This window comes from Pongo abelii, chromosome 9, assembly GCF_028885655.2.
Source record: "Pongo abelii isolate AG06213 chromosome 9, NHGRI_mPonAbe1-v2.0_pri, whole genome shotgun sequence".
In the NCBI taxonomy this organism is placed as follows: Eukaryota; Metazoa; Chordata; class Mammalia; order Primates; family Hominidae; genus Pongo; species Pongo abelii.
This window is the reverse complement of record NC_071994.2, coordinates 113,312,607-113,328,782: the sequence shown is the minus strand read 5'-3', so window position 1 is coordinate 113,328,782 and position 16,176 is coordinate 113,312,607. Positions and strand designations below refer to the sequence as shown.

Sequence of the window (16,176 nt, the reverse complement as noted above, 5' to 3'; positions counted from 1 at the left end):
TATGTCTGCTGCCATTTGTATGTGTTTACTTTTAAAAAAAATTGTTGGCTGAGTTTAGCAGCTCATGCTTGTAATCCCAGGAGGATTGCTTGAGCCCAGGAGATCAAGACCAGCCTGGGCAACATAGTGAGACCTCATATCCCCACCTCCGCCAACCAAAAAAAAAAAAAAAAAGAAAAAAAAATTAGCCAGGTGCAGTGAAGCACACCTGTGGTCCCAGCTTCTCGAGAGGCTAAGGTGGGAGGATTGCTTGTGGCTGGGAGGTTGAGGCTTCAGTAAACCATGATCATGTCACTGAACTCCAGTTTGGAGGACAGAGCAAAACCCTGTCTAAAAAAAAAATTTGTTAATATACTAAACTAGATAGATTTTATTTTTTTTGAGATGAAGTCTTGCTCTGCTGCCCAGGCTGGAGTGCAAGTGGCATGATCTTGGCTTACTGCAGCCTCTGCCTCCAGGGTTCAAGCGATTTCTGTCTCAGCCTCCAGAGTAGCTGGGACTACAGGTACAGGCCACCACGCCCGGGTAATTTTTTGTATGTTTAGTAGAGATGGGGTTTCCCCACACTGGCCAGGCTGGTCTTAAACTCCTGACCTCAGGTGATCCACCCCTGGCCTCAGCCTGCCAAAGTGCTGCGATTACAGGTGTGAGCCATGGCCTGTACTAGTTAAATAGATTCTTTAAAATGTTAAACTAGGCCAGGCGCAGTGGCTCATACCTGTAATCCCAGAACTTTGGGAGTCCAAGGGAGGCAGATCACCTGAAGTCAGGAGTTCGAGAGCAGCCTAGCCAACATGGGAAACCTCAACTCTACTGAAAATAAAAAAAATAAAAAATAAAAATAAAAATTAGCGGATGTGGTGGCATGTGTCTGTAATCCCAGCTACCTGGGAAGCTGAGACAGGAATCGCTGGAATCCTGGAGGCGGAGGTTGCAGTGAGCCAAGACGGTGCCATTGCACTCCAGCCTGGGTGACAGAGGGAGACAACATCTTAAAAAATAAGTTCAACTAGGTTTGCGATCCTTATTATATATTCTAACACATAATTTAATATATATTCTTGCTATAACTTGATATATATTCTAACCCATGGCTTACCGCTTCACAAATCCTGAGCCTCCTGTGTTGTGAATATCCAGCCCATGTGATTTTTATGTATCTCACCCTCACTACCTTTCAGTTGTTGCCACCTTCAGCTAAAATACTGTCATCTAATCTCATGGCGCCACCTGGTGGCAAAGCTTGGAAATTTCTGACGTCTCTTCACCCTTCTTTCCCTCTTAGGGAAACTCATACATGCAGTTTTCTCCTTCAGTTCTATTCCCTCTCTTGTGCCTTACATCTATTAACTTTACTCCCAAATCCTCCTTTCTCATGCTCTCCTAAATTTTCTCATTATTTTCATGAAAAATAATTCTCTTCCTTTGCTCTCTCTGCTCCTTTATGAGTCTAAATCTACATGAATAGTACTACTAGTTAATCACAGTGAGAATAATACTACTAGTGACTATGGAAAAACTACAGCTATACATTCTGAAATGACATTTCTTTTTCTTTTTTTTTTTGAGACAGGAGTTTTGCTCTTCTTGCCCAGGCTGTAGTGTAATGGCCCGATCTGGGCTCACTGCAACCTCCATCTCCCAGGTTCAAGCGATTCTCCTACCTCAGCCTCCCGAGTAGCTGTGATTACAGGCATACACCACCATGCCTGGTTAATTTTTTTATTTTTAGTAGAGATGGGGTTTCTCCATGTTGGTCAGGCTGGTCTCGAACTCCCGACCTCAGGTGATCTCCGCCTCGGCCTCCCAAAGTGCTGGAATTACTCAGCCTGAAATGACATTTCATACAATAAAGTGCCAGCCAGACTGACCTTCAAAGTCTTTGAAAATAGTTAAAATTCCATTTAAAATGTTCTTAAATTTCAGGTACTATTGAACCATCGAATTATTTCTGCCCAGGTTAACATCAAGCTCAAGTATTAAAGAAGAATTATAAAACCGTTAATAAATGTCATTGTTTGTATGTTCCTTTATTACAATCTTTGACAAATTTGGAGTTTCTACTGTATTTTACTGCAAAGACTCAGTTTTTCATTATGGGTTAAACTGCCTAGAAACAAAATCACTCTTCATGACGTGGTTTCCATGGGAAACAGCTCACCACAGCTGCCCTTTTGGTACATAACTCATTCGTAAGATAGAGATTGCTAGTAACTGCATTTCTAATGGTTTTACCCACAAGAATACTGTACCAGTATTCTCCCCAGTCAGGGAACTGACTCATGGATACGTTTGGCCAGTTTAGCAGTTTCTTTGTTGAGTTAATTCTGGCTTTGTTTTATCTCTAAGGGATATATTGGAGAATGGCAGGTGAGTCAGCTGAGGAAGACAGACCAGAGAGAGTAGGGCTGAAATTGACCTCTTTAATTCCAGCAATGCCAACGTGTCTGCAGAGGAGGTAGTTTTCATGGTTTGTTTGTCTTAACCTATCCAGTCTTTTAGTAGGCAGGTACTGAGAATTTGCTTATTCAAAAACATAGCAACTATTGATTTCAGAGTAGGCACTACAAAGTATTTTGGATCCATTAGTCTGGTTGCTATCTGAAAATAACTTTAACAATGCCTAGGTTAATCAAAAGAGAACTTCAAATAAAATATAAAATCTGGTAGAATGCATTACTGAATGACATGAAGTTCTGATTTTTATGGCTTTAAGACAAGACCTATTATTCTAAATAATAGGTCTTATTATTGAAAGAGACTAGTTAGCTTGTGTAGAGTTGATGCACTATTTGAAGTCTAGCATCTATTTAAAAGGAAGGTTTAAAGTTATTCTTATTTCCACATTCTAATCGTGGAGTTTCAAAGGTGGACTGGAAAAAAAAAGAGGTTAAAGATTAGGCAGACAGCTTGACAATAACAAGCCCTACATAATCCAGGCTGACAAGGGCGCCCTAATATTGCAATGTGCTGAGCAAGCAGTCAACCTGCCCATTCAGCTTCCTACTGTGTTCTTTTGCTAAATGCTTTCTAACCTCTTAATGTCTCTTTTGAAAGGTGGGGACCCAAACTGTATGCATTGTTCCAGATGCGCTCTTGCCAAAGCAGCATAAAGCAAATGTAACCCTTAGGAAGAAGGCTCCCTCCCTCACTAGGTAAGTACAACTGGCAGCCGTGGCCAAGGCCAGCTCACCTGCCCACTAGACCTGCCACACCTTCCACTGCCAGGATGCTGGTGGGACCTCATAAAATCCGAACCTGTTCATCCACAGGACCTGTGGATTTCAAGTCAAAGGAACTGATCAAGAGCAACCCCTATCTTTACAGTCTCTGATTCCATCCCTTCCAGGTTCTTTCCCAATAGTTTGCATCTCTTCGGCTCTTTGCCAATCAAGAACATCATCCTCCAACTTAATGATTTTGAGGTGAGCTAGAATTTATTAAAATGATGTTTTACCTGTAATCTTGGTGAGCTGATTGGACCTCCTACTTTAGAGGATTCTCTTACCTTTAGAAAGAGCCCTCTCGAGCACTGAGAATGAAAGTATTATGGTGCAAGTTCTCTTATGACACTTGTGTTCTGCTGGGAGGTTTTTCTTCTTTTTAAAAAATCCATATTCAGGCCCGGTGCAGTAGCTCATGCCTATAATCCCAGCACTTTAAGAGGTGGAGGCAGGTGGATCACCTGAGGTCAGGAGTTCGAGACTAGCCTGGCCAACATGGTGAAACCCCGTCTCTACTAAAAATACAAAAAAAATTAGCCAGGAGTGGTGGTGCATACCTGTAGTCCCAGCTACTTCGGAGGCTGAGGCAGAAGAATTGCTTGAATCCAGGAGGCACAGGTTGCAGTGAGCCGAGATGACACCACTGCACTCCATCCTGGATGACAGCGAGAATCCGTCTCAAAAAAAAAAAAAAAAAAAGACAGATTCAAATTTACTTAAAAATGAAGTTTTGTACATGCACATTGAGTAGAACAGTGGCCCCCAACCTTTTTGCACCAAGGACTGGTTTCATGGAAGACAAATTTTCCACAGGCTGGGAGTGGGGTTGAGGGGTGGAGGGGATGGTTTTGGGGTGAAACTGTTCCACCTCAGATCATCAGGCATTAGATTCCCATAAAGGAGCGTGCAACGTGGAACCCTCGCATGCGCAATTCACAATAGGGTTCGCTCCTTTGAACATCTAATGCTGCTGCTGATCTGACAAGAGGCGGAGCTCAGGCCGTAATGCTTGTTCACCGCTCAGCTTCTGCTATGCCACCCAGTTCCTAACAGGCCACACGCTGGTACTGGTCCTCGGCCCAGGGGTTGGGGATTCCTGGAGCAGAAGAATTAAAGAATTGGTTAATAAGCTAGGTTAATATAGTATTATGTACTGACCTGAATTTGGTAATATTTAAAAATCATTTTTCAATATGATTACCATGATAACAGGTTTTTAAATTCTTTTTTTTTTTTTTTGGCAGAGACTATTTGACTCATCCCATTTCTGAATAAAACCACAACAATGTTGTTTATGTTGTAAATCTTGAGTTCCCCCAACTTGCTGATTAAGCCTCCCAAAGTTCTCTAAACCTCCTTCTAGCTAAATGTCAATATATTTGAGATAATACTTAAAGATGTAGAACCAATGTTCTTTATAGAAATATTATGTTTTAGACTTATTTATGTGACAAAAAAATGGTCACATGTGTTCATTTAAGGTGGGGAACTTTTAGAAGCAATTTGCTTCTTTGGCCTTGAATTTGGCCTGCCCTGAAATGAGTTTAAGGTCGTGCAAGATTCTCTCTGATATTTCATGACACTACCAAAATACTTTCATTGTTTCAAAGTGCACTTGAAACGCTACGACACATCCATCATTTGCTCTCACTCTCTTTGAAACGGGTCTAGCTGAGAATCCAGCTGGTCTTATTTCTGATATTTGAGTTAAAATCCTGGGTTAAAGCACATTCTTAATGTGCCATAGATTGCTGCAAACAATACTCTTCTTAGCTATTTATCTTTAGCCATTTCTTCCAGTGCAGAAATTCATTGATGTAACTCTTTCCATTTTGTCAACTAGTAAAACTCCCCAAAGTAAAATCTACCTGATCTTTTATAATTTTTCCTCCTTGATTTTCATCTGTTAATGTTCTTTTTAGAGCAAATCCTTTGAGTGAGTTTGACTCTGAGCTATTGTCGTCAGAAGTAGGAAAAGAAAGTTTCTGCATGAAAAGTCAAGATCAAATGACAGAAAGAGATTCTGAATTATCTAGACATGAATTTATGAAGGGATCCGCAGAGTTGGTGATTGCCACATCCTCCAGCTTGAGGTGTCACATAGTTAGCAGCCTTGGAAGAACTGCTGGGCCTCTCCATAGTTGATTACAAAATTATTGACCCAAGAGAAAGAACAGGGACTCTTGAGTGAGGTTCTGGTCCTTCTCCCACTGCCCCCAGGGCTTCTCCACAGCACTGTCATCCTATCTTCCTCGTGACTAGGGGCTGCAGGATTATGGTGACATTAAGGAATTAAATGTGACATCTAAAGCCATGGACAGGCCAGGCGCTATGGCTCATGCCTCAGCACATTTGGAGGCTGAGACAGGTGGGTTGAATGAACTCAGGAGTTTGAGACCAGCCTGGGCAACGTGGCAAAACCTTGGCTCTCCAAAAAATACAAAAAGTTATCTGAGCATAGTGGCACATGCCTGTGGTCCTAGCTACTCGGGAGGCTGAGGTGAGAGAATTGCTTAAGCCCAGGAGGTCGAGGCTGCAGTGAGCCAAGATCACAACCCTGCACTCCAGCCTGGGTGACAGAGCGTGACCCTGTCTCAAAAATAAAATAAAGCCATGAACAAGATAGAACTGACTGGTTTCCACATGAATAGAACCCCTACAGCCTTGGGACCAGATGGTACCCAAATTACTAATCAGCCCCAAAGGCTGGCACAGTCTGGTGTATTTAGACCATGGGCTTTTTTTCTCAACCTTCAGACCTTTCTCTGAGGCTCTGAGCTGATTTTAGCTGAGGAGGCCAGAGTAAACCCAATCTGCAGGTCCTCCCTCCTGGATTCCTGAGTTGGGAAGGAGCCTGAGGTGGGTCAGACGGAGCTGGTGTAAATAAGGTGAACTTATTCCCTAAGCACACATGCCCCGTGGCTGCTCAACAATTTCTCTTGGGATTCACATCACTAAGGTGTATGTGACTGTGACATGAAAGAGAGAGTGTTTATACCGTGATCTTATATCCACATCATAATTCTGGATGAGAACATTGCAAAATCTGTATGTGTGACTCCTTTTGAGGCCAAAAGTAATTCTAACCAGGCTGAGGTCAGAGTGTAGAGTTTGTGGACGCACCTTTATTTTGATACAACCTGTACATCATTACCTTTCCTCACCGGCATTCCATTCCCCTTCATCACTCAACCATCAACTAACCATGACTAAATGTTAACTTACAAAATGTGCAAAGACATTCAGGGTCATGCCTTTTCAACTGAATGTTGATAATACGAGTGTTCGAGTTGAGTTTTCTTCTTTCTTGCCTGACTTTCCTATTCACTTTCTGTGTCTTCATGCAGGCCCCTGGCTACTGACTTATGGGAAGCTTTAGGATAAGGACATACCTGGTGTTCTGAATGTGTATATCCCCCAGAGTCTGCAATCTCGGCTGGAACTGGATGGACCAGTATTCCCTTACCCAGGGCCCTGGCTCATGGTTCTCTCCTCTTCTCAGTTTACTGTTGGATTTCCCTTTCTTGCTATTCTCTTTCTCTCCAGACCCCTCTCAATTGCCTTTCCTAAAGACAGACCTTAGCAAGATGGGCCAGGACTTGGGACTTCACACGGCACCCTGCAGTCCCAAGCCAGCATCTACTGCACCCCATCTTCAAGACTCTATCCCCCAAACAGATGCTGGAAGGCATCAGCTTCTGAGAACCCACTTTTTTCTGCATGACTAGCTTGTAAGGAAGAATCTATGGAGAGGATTTCCAAGAATTTCCCACTTTTTCAAAAAATGTATGTGACTTATATTTGGCTTCAATCCAAGAGCAAACTCAGTGGTGAACAGCTCCATTTCTGTGCACATGTTGGTGGAATCTGCAGAAATCAATGCAACATTTCTTTCCTGTCTGGGCTGTTTGTATAATTGTATATAAATGTAGCAATAAATGTATTCTAACATCAGCCTGAGCCTTACTGCGCACTTGATTCTGCATCCTGGTGGTAGGCGGTGAATATCGCTTGCCTGCCCCATCTCAGGTTCCCATCTTCTCTGATTTCAGTTACTTTGGACCTGGCCAGTGTTTGGAGAAAGAGGGTTGAGGAGAGTTCAGTGGCAGAGCTGGGATGTGAAGCAGCATTATTAATTCATAAGATGGCACTAGTCCTGGCACTTTGAGGTGTTTTAAATGTCCAAGGACTGAAGCTTAGGGGATTGGGTGACAGTTTGTGACACGAGTCAGCTGCATTAACAGTCACTCTGGCCGGGCACGGTGGCTCATGCCTGTAATCCCAGCACTTTGGGAGGCTGAGGCGGACGGGTCACGAGGTCAAGAGAGCGAGACCATCCTGGCCAACATGGTGAAACCCCGTCTGTACTAAAAATGCAAAAATTAGCCGGGCATGGTGGTGCGTGCCTGTAGTCCCAGCTACTTGGGAGGCTGAGGCAAGAGAATCGCTTGAACCCGGGAGATGGAGGTTGCAGTGAGCTGAGATCGCACCACTGCGCTCCAGCCTGGGCAACAAAGCGAGACCCTGTCTCAAACAAAACAAAACAAAACAAAAAACAACAAAAAAAGTCACTCTTACGGCCTTCAAGAGCATGTTGTGCTGTGATTATTTGACAGGTATTTGCTGGGCACAAAGGTACCCCTTAAAGATTTTCAGAAAAACCCCACAAAATATGCCAGCGTGATACAGAATTTTCCATCTGTCATTGATGTTTTTCAAGGAGATTAAGTCTAGTTATTTTAGAGACAACCTCCTCCTACAGGGGACACATAAACGAAATAACCTTTCACTAGGCAGATACAATATTGTTCGTCTAATATCAAGGAATATTTATTCCCAAAGTGGTCTCTTGTAATTTATGTGAAATCTTTGGTTATCAGGCACTTTTATAACTTAAAGGATAACCACATAGTTGTGGTTTCTTATCAAATTATGGTTTCTCAGGCCTCTCCTTGATTATAAGTGGAAGTTGGCATAAAATCATTCAGTCATAAGACCTGGGAATGCAATGAAATGAAAAGTTATAATATCCGGCTGGGTGCAGTGACTCACCCCTGTAATCCCAGCACTTTGGGAGGCTGAGGTGGGTGTCAGTTGAGGTCAGGAGTTCCAGACCAGCCTGGCCAACACGGCAAAACCCTGTCTCCACTAAAAATACATAAATTAGCCAGGTGTGGTGGCAGGTGCCTGTAGTCCCACCTACTCAGGAGACCAAGGCAGGAGAATCGCTTGAACCCGGGAGGCGGAGGTTACTGTGCGTCAGGATTGCGCCAATGCACTCCAGCCTATTGTTATCCTATGGCAGGGGCAAACAGCTCTTGCAAGATTACTTTTTGTGTATTAAAAAATATAGTCTAGAAGAGAGTTGAGGAAATCACCTGTCAAGCTCTGTAAAACATTGAACGAGTAACTCTGAACAGTTGTGCCACATCTGTCCTTCCTCTCACTTTTTAATAGATATATCAGGGAACCTGAGGCTCCACGTCAAAAGATAAAGAGGGCACAGTGTGGGCTGCTGCCTTCAACAGCTAATTCCTGTGCAATGCACTGGGCAAAAGCCTTTTCTACATATGGGTTTTTCTAGCCAGGACTGGTGATATGAAGGGACATTATTATAAAATATATGGGACAAATTACCAATTGCTTCGGTTTATAGTGCAGTAAGAGAGAATCCCAATTAGAGATAATGCTGTATAATCAAAAGTTTAGTTTATGAAGCTGTGAAGGATTGAGAGTTTTCAGCCTGTGGGTGTTAAAACCTGGGCATTTGCTGCGGCTCTGCCACTAATTAGTAGTTGGAATTTGGACAAGTCACTCCAACTCTCAGGGCCTCTGATTCCTCTGCTGTAAAATGAGGTGTTTGGACTAAATGATTTCTAAGGTTCTTTTTGTTCTTAGAGTCTCTTCTTTGGAAAAGGGAAAGGAGTAGCATAATTTTCATGTTAAAGAGGAAGGTCATTAGATGGCAAAAATGTGCAGTTGAGAGGAGAAAATAGTTTATTCTATTTTGTTTTATAATTTCAATATTTATGTTAGATGTAGGGTGTACATGTGTAGGTTTGTTACATGAATTTATTGCGTGATGCTGAGGTTTGGGGTGTGAATGATCCTTTCACCAGGGTAGTGAGCATACTACCCAATACCCCTGCCCCCAACCCTCTCTCCCATCTCTAGTAGTCCCCAGTATCTATTGTTCCCATCTTAATGTCCACGTGTACTCAATGTTTAGCTCCCACTTATAAGTGAAAATATGTGGCATTTGGTTTTCTGTTCCTATATTAATTTGCTTAGGATAATGGCCTCCAGCTGCATTCATGTTGCTGTAAAGGACATGATCTCATTCTTTTTTACGGCTGCATAGTATTCCATGGTGTATATGTACCACATTTTCTTTATCAAGTCCACTGTTGATGGGCACCTAGGTTGATTCCATATCTTTGCTATTGTGCGTACTGCTGTGGTGAACATATAAGTGCGTGTGTCTTTTTGGTAGAGTGATTTCTTTTCTTTTGAATATATACCCAGTGATGGGATTACTGGGTCAAATGATAGTTCTGTTTTAAATTCTTTGAGAAATCTCCAAACTGCTTTCCACAGTGACTGAACTAATTTATATTCCCACCAACAGTGTCTGAGAATTCCCTTTCTCCACACCTCACCAGCATCTGTTGTTTTTTTTTGACTTTTCGATACCTAACCACTCAGACTACTGTGAGATGGTATCTCACTGTGGTTTTGATTTGCATTTCTCTGGTAATTAGTGATGTGGAACATTTTTTCATATGTTTGTCGTTGCTTGTATGTCTTCTCTTGAGAAGTGTCCGTTCATGTCCTCTGCCTACTTTTTAATGGAGTTATTTGTTTTTTGCTTCTTTAATGATTTAAATTTTTCAGAGACTCTGGATATTAAACCTTTGTGAGAAGCATAGTTTGAGAATATTTTCTCCCATTCTGCAGATTGTCTGCTTACTCTATTGATAGTTTCTCTTGCTGTGCAGAAGCTCTTTAGTTAAATTAGGTTCCACTTGTCAATTTTTGCTTTTGCTGCAATTGCTTTTGAGGACTTAGCCATAAATTCTTTGCTAGGGCCAGGTTTTCTTCTAGAATTTTTATAATTTGAGGTCTTACATTTAAATCTTTAATCCAGCTTGAGTTACTTTTTGTATATGGTGAAAGGTAGTGGTCTAGTTTCATTCTTTTGCATATGGGTAGCCAGTTATCCCAACACCATTTATTAAATAGGGAGTCCTTTCCCCACGGCTTATTTTCGTCAACTTTGTCAAAGATCAGATGGTTGTAGGTGTGTAGCTTTATTTCTGGGTTCTCTACTGTGTTCCATTGGTCTGTGTGTCTGTTTCTATACTCATATCATGCTGCTTTGGTTATGGCAGTATAGTTTGAAGTTGGGTTATGTGATGCCTCTGGTTTTGTTCTTTTTGCTTTGGATTGCTGTGGCTATTTGGGCTCTTTTCTTGGTTCAATATGAATTTCAGAATAGCTTTTTCTAATTCTGTGAAAAATGACCTTGGTAGTTTGATAGGGATAGTATTGAATCTGTAAATGGCTTTGGGCAGTATGGCCATTTTAATAATATTGATTCTTCCTATCCATGAGCATGGAATGTTTTTCCCTTTGTTTGGATCATCTACGATTTATTTTAATTTTTGGGTTTTTTTGAGACAGAGTCTCCTCTGTCACCCAGGCTGAAGTACAGTGGCACGATCTCGGCTCACTACAACCTCCACCTCCCAGGTTTGAGCTATTCTCCTGCCTCAGCCTCCTGAATAACTGGGACTACAGGCACACAGCACCACACCTGTCTAATTTCTGTAATTTTGGTAGAGATGGGGCTTCGCCATGTTGGCCAGACTGGTCTTGAACTCATGACCTCAGGTGATTTACCTGCCTTGGCCTCCCAAAGTGCTGGGATTACAGGCGTGAGCCACTGTACCTGGCACCTGATTGCTCTTGCTAAGGCTTTAAGTACTATGCTGAATAGGTGTGGTAAGAGTGGGCATCTTTGTCTTGTTCCTGTTCGTAAGGGGAATCCTTCCAGCTTTTGCCTGTTCAGTGTGGGTTTGTTATAGATGGCTCTTATTATTTTGAGATATGTTCCTTCAATGCCTACTCTGTTGAAGGTTTTTATCATGAAGGGATATTGGATTTTATCAAAAGCTTTTTCTGCATCTGTTAAGATAATCGTATGGTTTTTGTTTTTAATTCTGTTTGCGGTGAATCATATTTATTGGTTTGTGTGTCTTAAACCAGCCTTGCATCCCAGTAATAAAGCCGACTTGATTATGGTGAATTAACTGGGTTTGATTTGCTGGTATTTTGTTTTGGATTTTGTGTCTGTGTTCATCAGGGATATTAGTCTGTAGTTTTCTTTTTTTGTTGTGTCTTTGCCAGGTGTTAGTATTAGGGTTGTGCTGGCTTCATAGAATGAGTTAGGGGGGATTCCCTCTTCCTCGATTTTTGGGTATAGTTTCAGTAGAATCTGGTAGAATTAAGCTCTGAATCCATCTGGTCCAGAGCTTTTCTTGGCTGCTGGGTTTTTTATTACTGATTCAATTTTGGAACTTGATACTGCTCTATTCAGAGTTCCGATTTCTTCCTGATTCAATCTTGGGAGGTTATGTGTATCCAAGAATTTATCCATTTCCTCTTGATTTTCTGGTTTGTGCTCACAGATGTGTTGATAATAGTCTCTGAAGATCTTTTGTATTTCTGTGGGATCAGTTGTAATGTCACCTTTCTCATTTCTGATTGTGCTTATTTGGATCATCTCTTTTTTTTCTGTTAATCTAGGTAGTGGTCTATTGATCATTTTTATTCTTTCAAATAAACAACTTTTGGTTTTGTTGGTCTTTTGTATGGATTTTTGGGTCTCAATGTCAGTTCTGCTCTGATTTTAGTTATTTCTTTTCTCCTGCTAGTTTGGGCGTTAGTTTGTTCTTGCTTTTCTAGTTCCTCTAGGTATGATATTAGATTGTTAATTTGAGATATTTCCATCTTCTTGATGTAATTATTCATATTTATTTATTTATTTAAGATGGAGACTTGCTCTCTATCACCTGGGCTGAAGTACAGTGGCACAATGTTGGCTCACTGCAGCTTCCGGCTTACTGCAGCGTCTGCTTCCCGGGTTCAAGCAATTCTGCCTCAGCCTCCTGAGTAGCTAGGATTGCACCACAATGCCCGTCTAATTTTTGTATTTTTATAGAGATGGGGTTTCACCATGTTGGCCAGGCTGGTCTCAAACTCCTGACCTCAAGTAATCCACCCACCTTGGCCTTCCAAAGAAGTAGGCATTTAGTGCTATAAACTTTCCTCTTAACACTGCTTTTGTTGCATCACAGAAATTTTGGTATGTGTGTCTCTGTTTTCATGTATTCCAAATAATTTTTTTTTTTTTTTGAGATGGAGTTTCACTCTTCTTGCATAGGCTGGAGTGCAATGGCACGATCTCGGCTCACCACATCCTCTGCCTCCTGGGTTCAAGCGATTCTCCTGCCTCAGCCTCCCAAGTAGCTGGGATTACAGGCATGTACCACCACACCTGGCTAATTCTGTATTTTTAGTAGAGACGGGGTTTCTCCATGTCTCCAGTCTCAGGTGGCTGGTCTTGAACTCCTGAACTCAGGTGATCTGCCCACCTCGGCCTCCCAAAGTGGTGAGATTACAGGCATGAGCCACCACACCTGGCTGAAAGAATTTTTTTGATTCCTGCCTTAATTTCGTTGTTTACTGAAAAGTCATTCAGGAGCAAGTTGTTTCATTTCCATGTAATTGTGTGGTTTTGAGAGATCTTCTTTGCAATGATTTCTATTTTTCTTCCATTGTAGTTCTAGAGTATGGTTGGCATGACTTCAGGTTTTTTAATTTATTGAAACTTGCTTTTTGACTGAGCGTGTGGTCAATCTTACAGTATGTTCTGTATGTAGGTGAGAAGAATGTATATTCTGTGGTTGATGGTTAGAATAGTCTGTAGATGTCTATTAGGCCCCATTGGTCAAATGTCAAATTTAAGTCCAAAATTTTTTAGTTTTCTGCCTTGATGATCTAATGCCATTGGTGGAGTGTTAAAGGACCCCACAATTATTGTGTGGCTGTCTAAGTCTTTTCATAGTCCAGAAGTACTTGTTTTATTAAGCTGGTTGCTCCAATGTTGGGTGCATATATATGTTCAGGATAATTAAGTCTCTTGTTGAATTGATCCCTTTGTCATTATGTAATGCCCTTGTCTTTTTTTTTTTTAACTGTTGTTCATTTAAAGTTTGTTTTATCTGATATAAAACTATTGACTCCTGCTCTCGTTTATTTTCCATTTGCATGACAGATCTTCCTCCAGCCCTTTACTTTGAACCTATGGGTGTCATTACATGTCGGTGGGTCTCTTGAAGATAGTAGATGTACGGGTCTTGTGGTTTTTTTAAAATCTAATTTGTCACTCTGTGCCTTTTACATGGGGCATTCGGAACATTGACATTCAATGTTAATGTTGATATGTGAGGTTTGGATCCTATCGTGAAGTTATTAGCTGGCTATTTTGTAGTTTCTATTGTGCGGTTGCTTTATAGGGTCTGCAAGCCATGTAAGAGTGTTTTGTGGTGATAGGTATTGTTCTTTCATTTCCATGTTTAGAACACCCTTAAGGATCTCTTGTAAGTCTGGTCTGGTGGTAAAAAAATTCTCTTAGTGATTGCTTGTCTATAAAAGAGGTTATTTCTTCTTTGCTTCTGAAGCTTAGTTTGGTAGGATATAGCATCTTTGTTGGAATTTCTTTGAGAATGCCATAAGAAGCCCCCAGTCTTTTCTGGCTTGTAAGGTTTCTGCTGAGAAGTTCCCTGTTAGCCTGTTAGTGGTGTTTGGTTACATGAATAAGTTCTTTAGTGGTGATTTCTGAGATTTGGGTCCACCCATCACCTGAGCAGTGTATGTACACTGTTACCCAATATGTAGTCTTTTATCCCTCACCCCCCTCCCATCCTTCCTCCCAAGTTCCCAAAGTCCATTGTATCATTCTTATGCCTTTGCATCCTCATAGCTTAGCTCCCACTTATAAGTGAGAACATACGATGTTCGCTTTTCCATTCCGGAGTTATTTCACTTAAAATAATGGTCTCTAGCTCCATCCAGGTTGCTGCAAATGCCATCATCATCATCATTATTATTATTATTATTATTATTATTATTATTATTATTTTGAGACAGAGTTTCGCTCTTGTTGCCCAGGCTGGAGTGCAGTGGTGTGATCTTGGCTCACTGCAACCTCTGCCTCCTGGGTTCAAGTGATTCTCCTGCCTCAGCCTCCCGAGTACCTGGGATCACAAGGTACACCACCATGCCTGGTTAATTTTTGTATTTTTGGTAGAGATGGGGTTTTGCCATCTGGGCCAGGCTGGTCTTGAACTCCTGACCTCAAGTGATCTGCCTGCCTCGGCCTCCCAAAGTTCTGGGATTACAGGCATTTGCCACCATGCCCGGCCAATGCCATTCTTTTGTTCTTTTTATGAATAGCCCTATGCACTTCTGTTAGCAGGTTTTATATTGGGCAGTGTGGTTTGACCTACAGGCCAGTGGATGGCACTTGTGGGTAAAAGCCAGCTGCAGTCAACACAGATGGGTGTATACTTGATCCTTGTTACTGGAAGAAGCTCTCTTTTTTCCTCAGGCAATGGGTTGATCTGTGCAGTGCACCATGGTCCGAGCTCCCTGCTCAGCCCCCGGAAGGGGAGACCAAGACGGGTGGGTGGACGGGACCAAGATAAGTGGGGCTGGACTAGGAAGGACTGCTTACAGGTCCCCTAATGGCAAGCATAAGCACCAGTGCAGAGGAAGAGGTCCAATGGGCAGCCACCAAGCACCCAGAGGTGTGCCTAGGTGTGGAGCTGGGAAACTTCTCAGCTCCAAGTTCTCTGCACCGGGAGTGGGGGCATCCTAAATTCCTACTCCAGGAGAGTGAGTGGGTGCTCCAGATTGCTGGAGATCTGCCTGGAGGATCAAAAATGGCCCCCTGCACCATGATCTCTGCTCAGGAAGGGTGGAGTGACTCAGGCTATCAATCTGGGTAGGAAGGTGCTCTATATGCCTGGAGATCTCCCTGGGCATGGAGCAAAGAGAGCGCCTCCTACACCACAAACTCCGTACAGGAAGGATGGGGGTGATCCAGGCTGCTAATCCATGGAAGCAGGTGCTCCAAATGCCTGGAGGTCTCCCTGAGTGGAGCAAAGAGGGCCACGCTACACCAAGGACTCACTCAGGAAGAGTGGAGCAGCTCAGGCTGTTAGTTCAGGTGAGCAGGTGCTCCAAATACCTGGAGATATGTCTGGAGGTAGAGTAGAGAGGGCCCTGCTGTGCCACGATCTCTAAGGCACCCAGCAATTACACATGCAGGCAGTTCCAGGGAGCCAAGTTGGCTCTGACTACAAATCTTTTTGCCCACAAGAAACTGTGGCCATGGCAGCCCTCTTCCCACTCCAGGCCTGTAACAGAGGAGAGCACAATTCCAGTGCCTACTGCTGGGACACCTTCCACATTTGCTGCCCAGTTCTGGCTGTGGAGGACCCTACCCTGCTCCAGAGCAATGCTCCAGTCTCTAACCTGAGACTAAAATGACTGCATGGCTACACTGCCAGGGTCACCAAAGAATGACTGACTTTGTATGAGCCTGGATTAAAAGTGGCATCCTCTTGATCCCCGGTCTGGGAAAATATCTGCCACTTTTCCATGTCCAAGCTGCTTCCTAAGTTAGCTCCAGGGCTTGGGAGAAATGAAATGCTCTCCCTTGGCCTGGGTTGTATGGAACCCCTGCGGAAAGATGGGCCATGAGGGACTCTCTGACCCTCCTAGGTTCTGGGGCGTCACTTACTTTTATTGGCTGAGTGCCATCATGGGGGCTACCTGCCTACCTTCTCCTTGGGATCCGGGGTGTCTTTTATTATGCTGGTGG

At 42.7% G+C, this 16,176-nt stretch overlaps 1 protein-coding gene across 1 annotated transcript in view; it reads left to right on the top strand.

Moving 5' to 3' along the window:
- RDX (radixin) overlaps positions 1–7,178 on the top strand; it is a 100,533-nt gene extending 93,355 nt beyond the window's left edge. Inside the window, exons 15-16 of the mRNA XM_054525025.2 lie at positions 3,058–3,155; positions 6,572–7,178. Of these exons, the coding sequence (XP_054381000.1) occupies positions 3,058–3,124 (67 nt within the window). The 3' untranslated portion in view covers positions 3,125–3,155; positions 6,572–7,178. The remainder of the gene's footprint in view (positions 1–3,057; positions 3,156–6,571) is intronic.
- Positions 7,179–16,176: the final 8,998 nt, after the last annotated feature.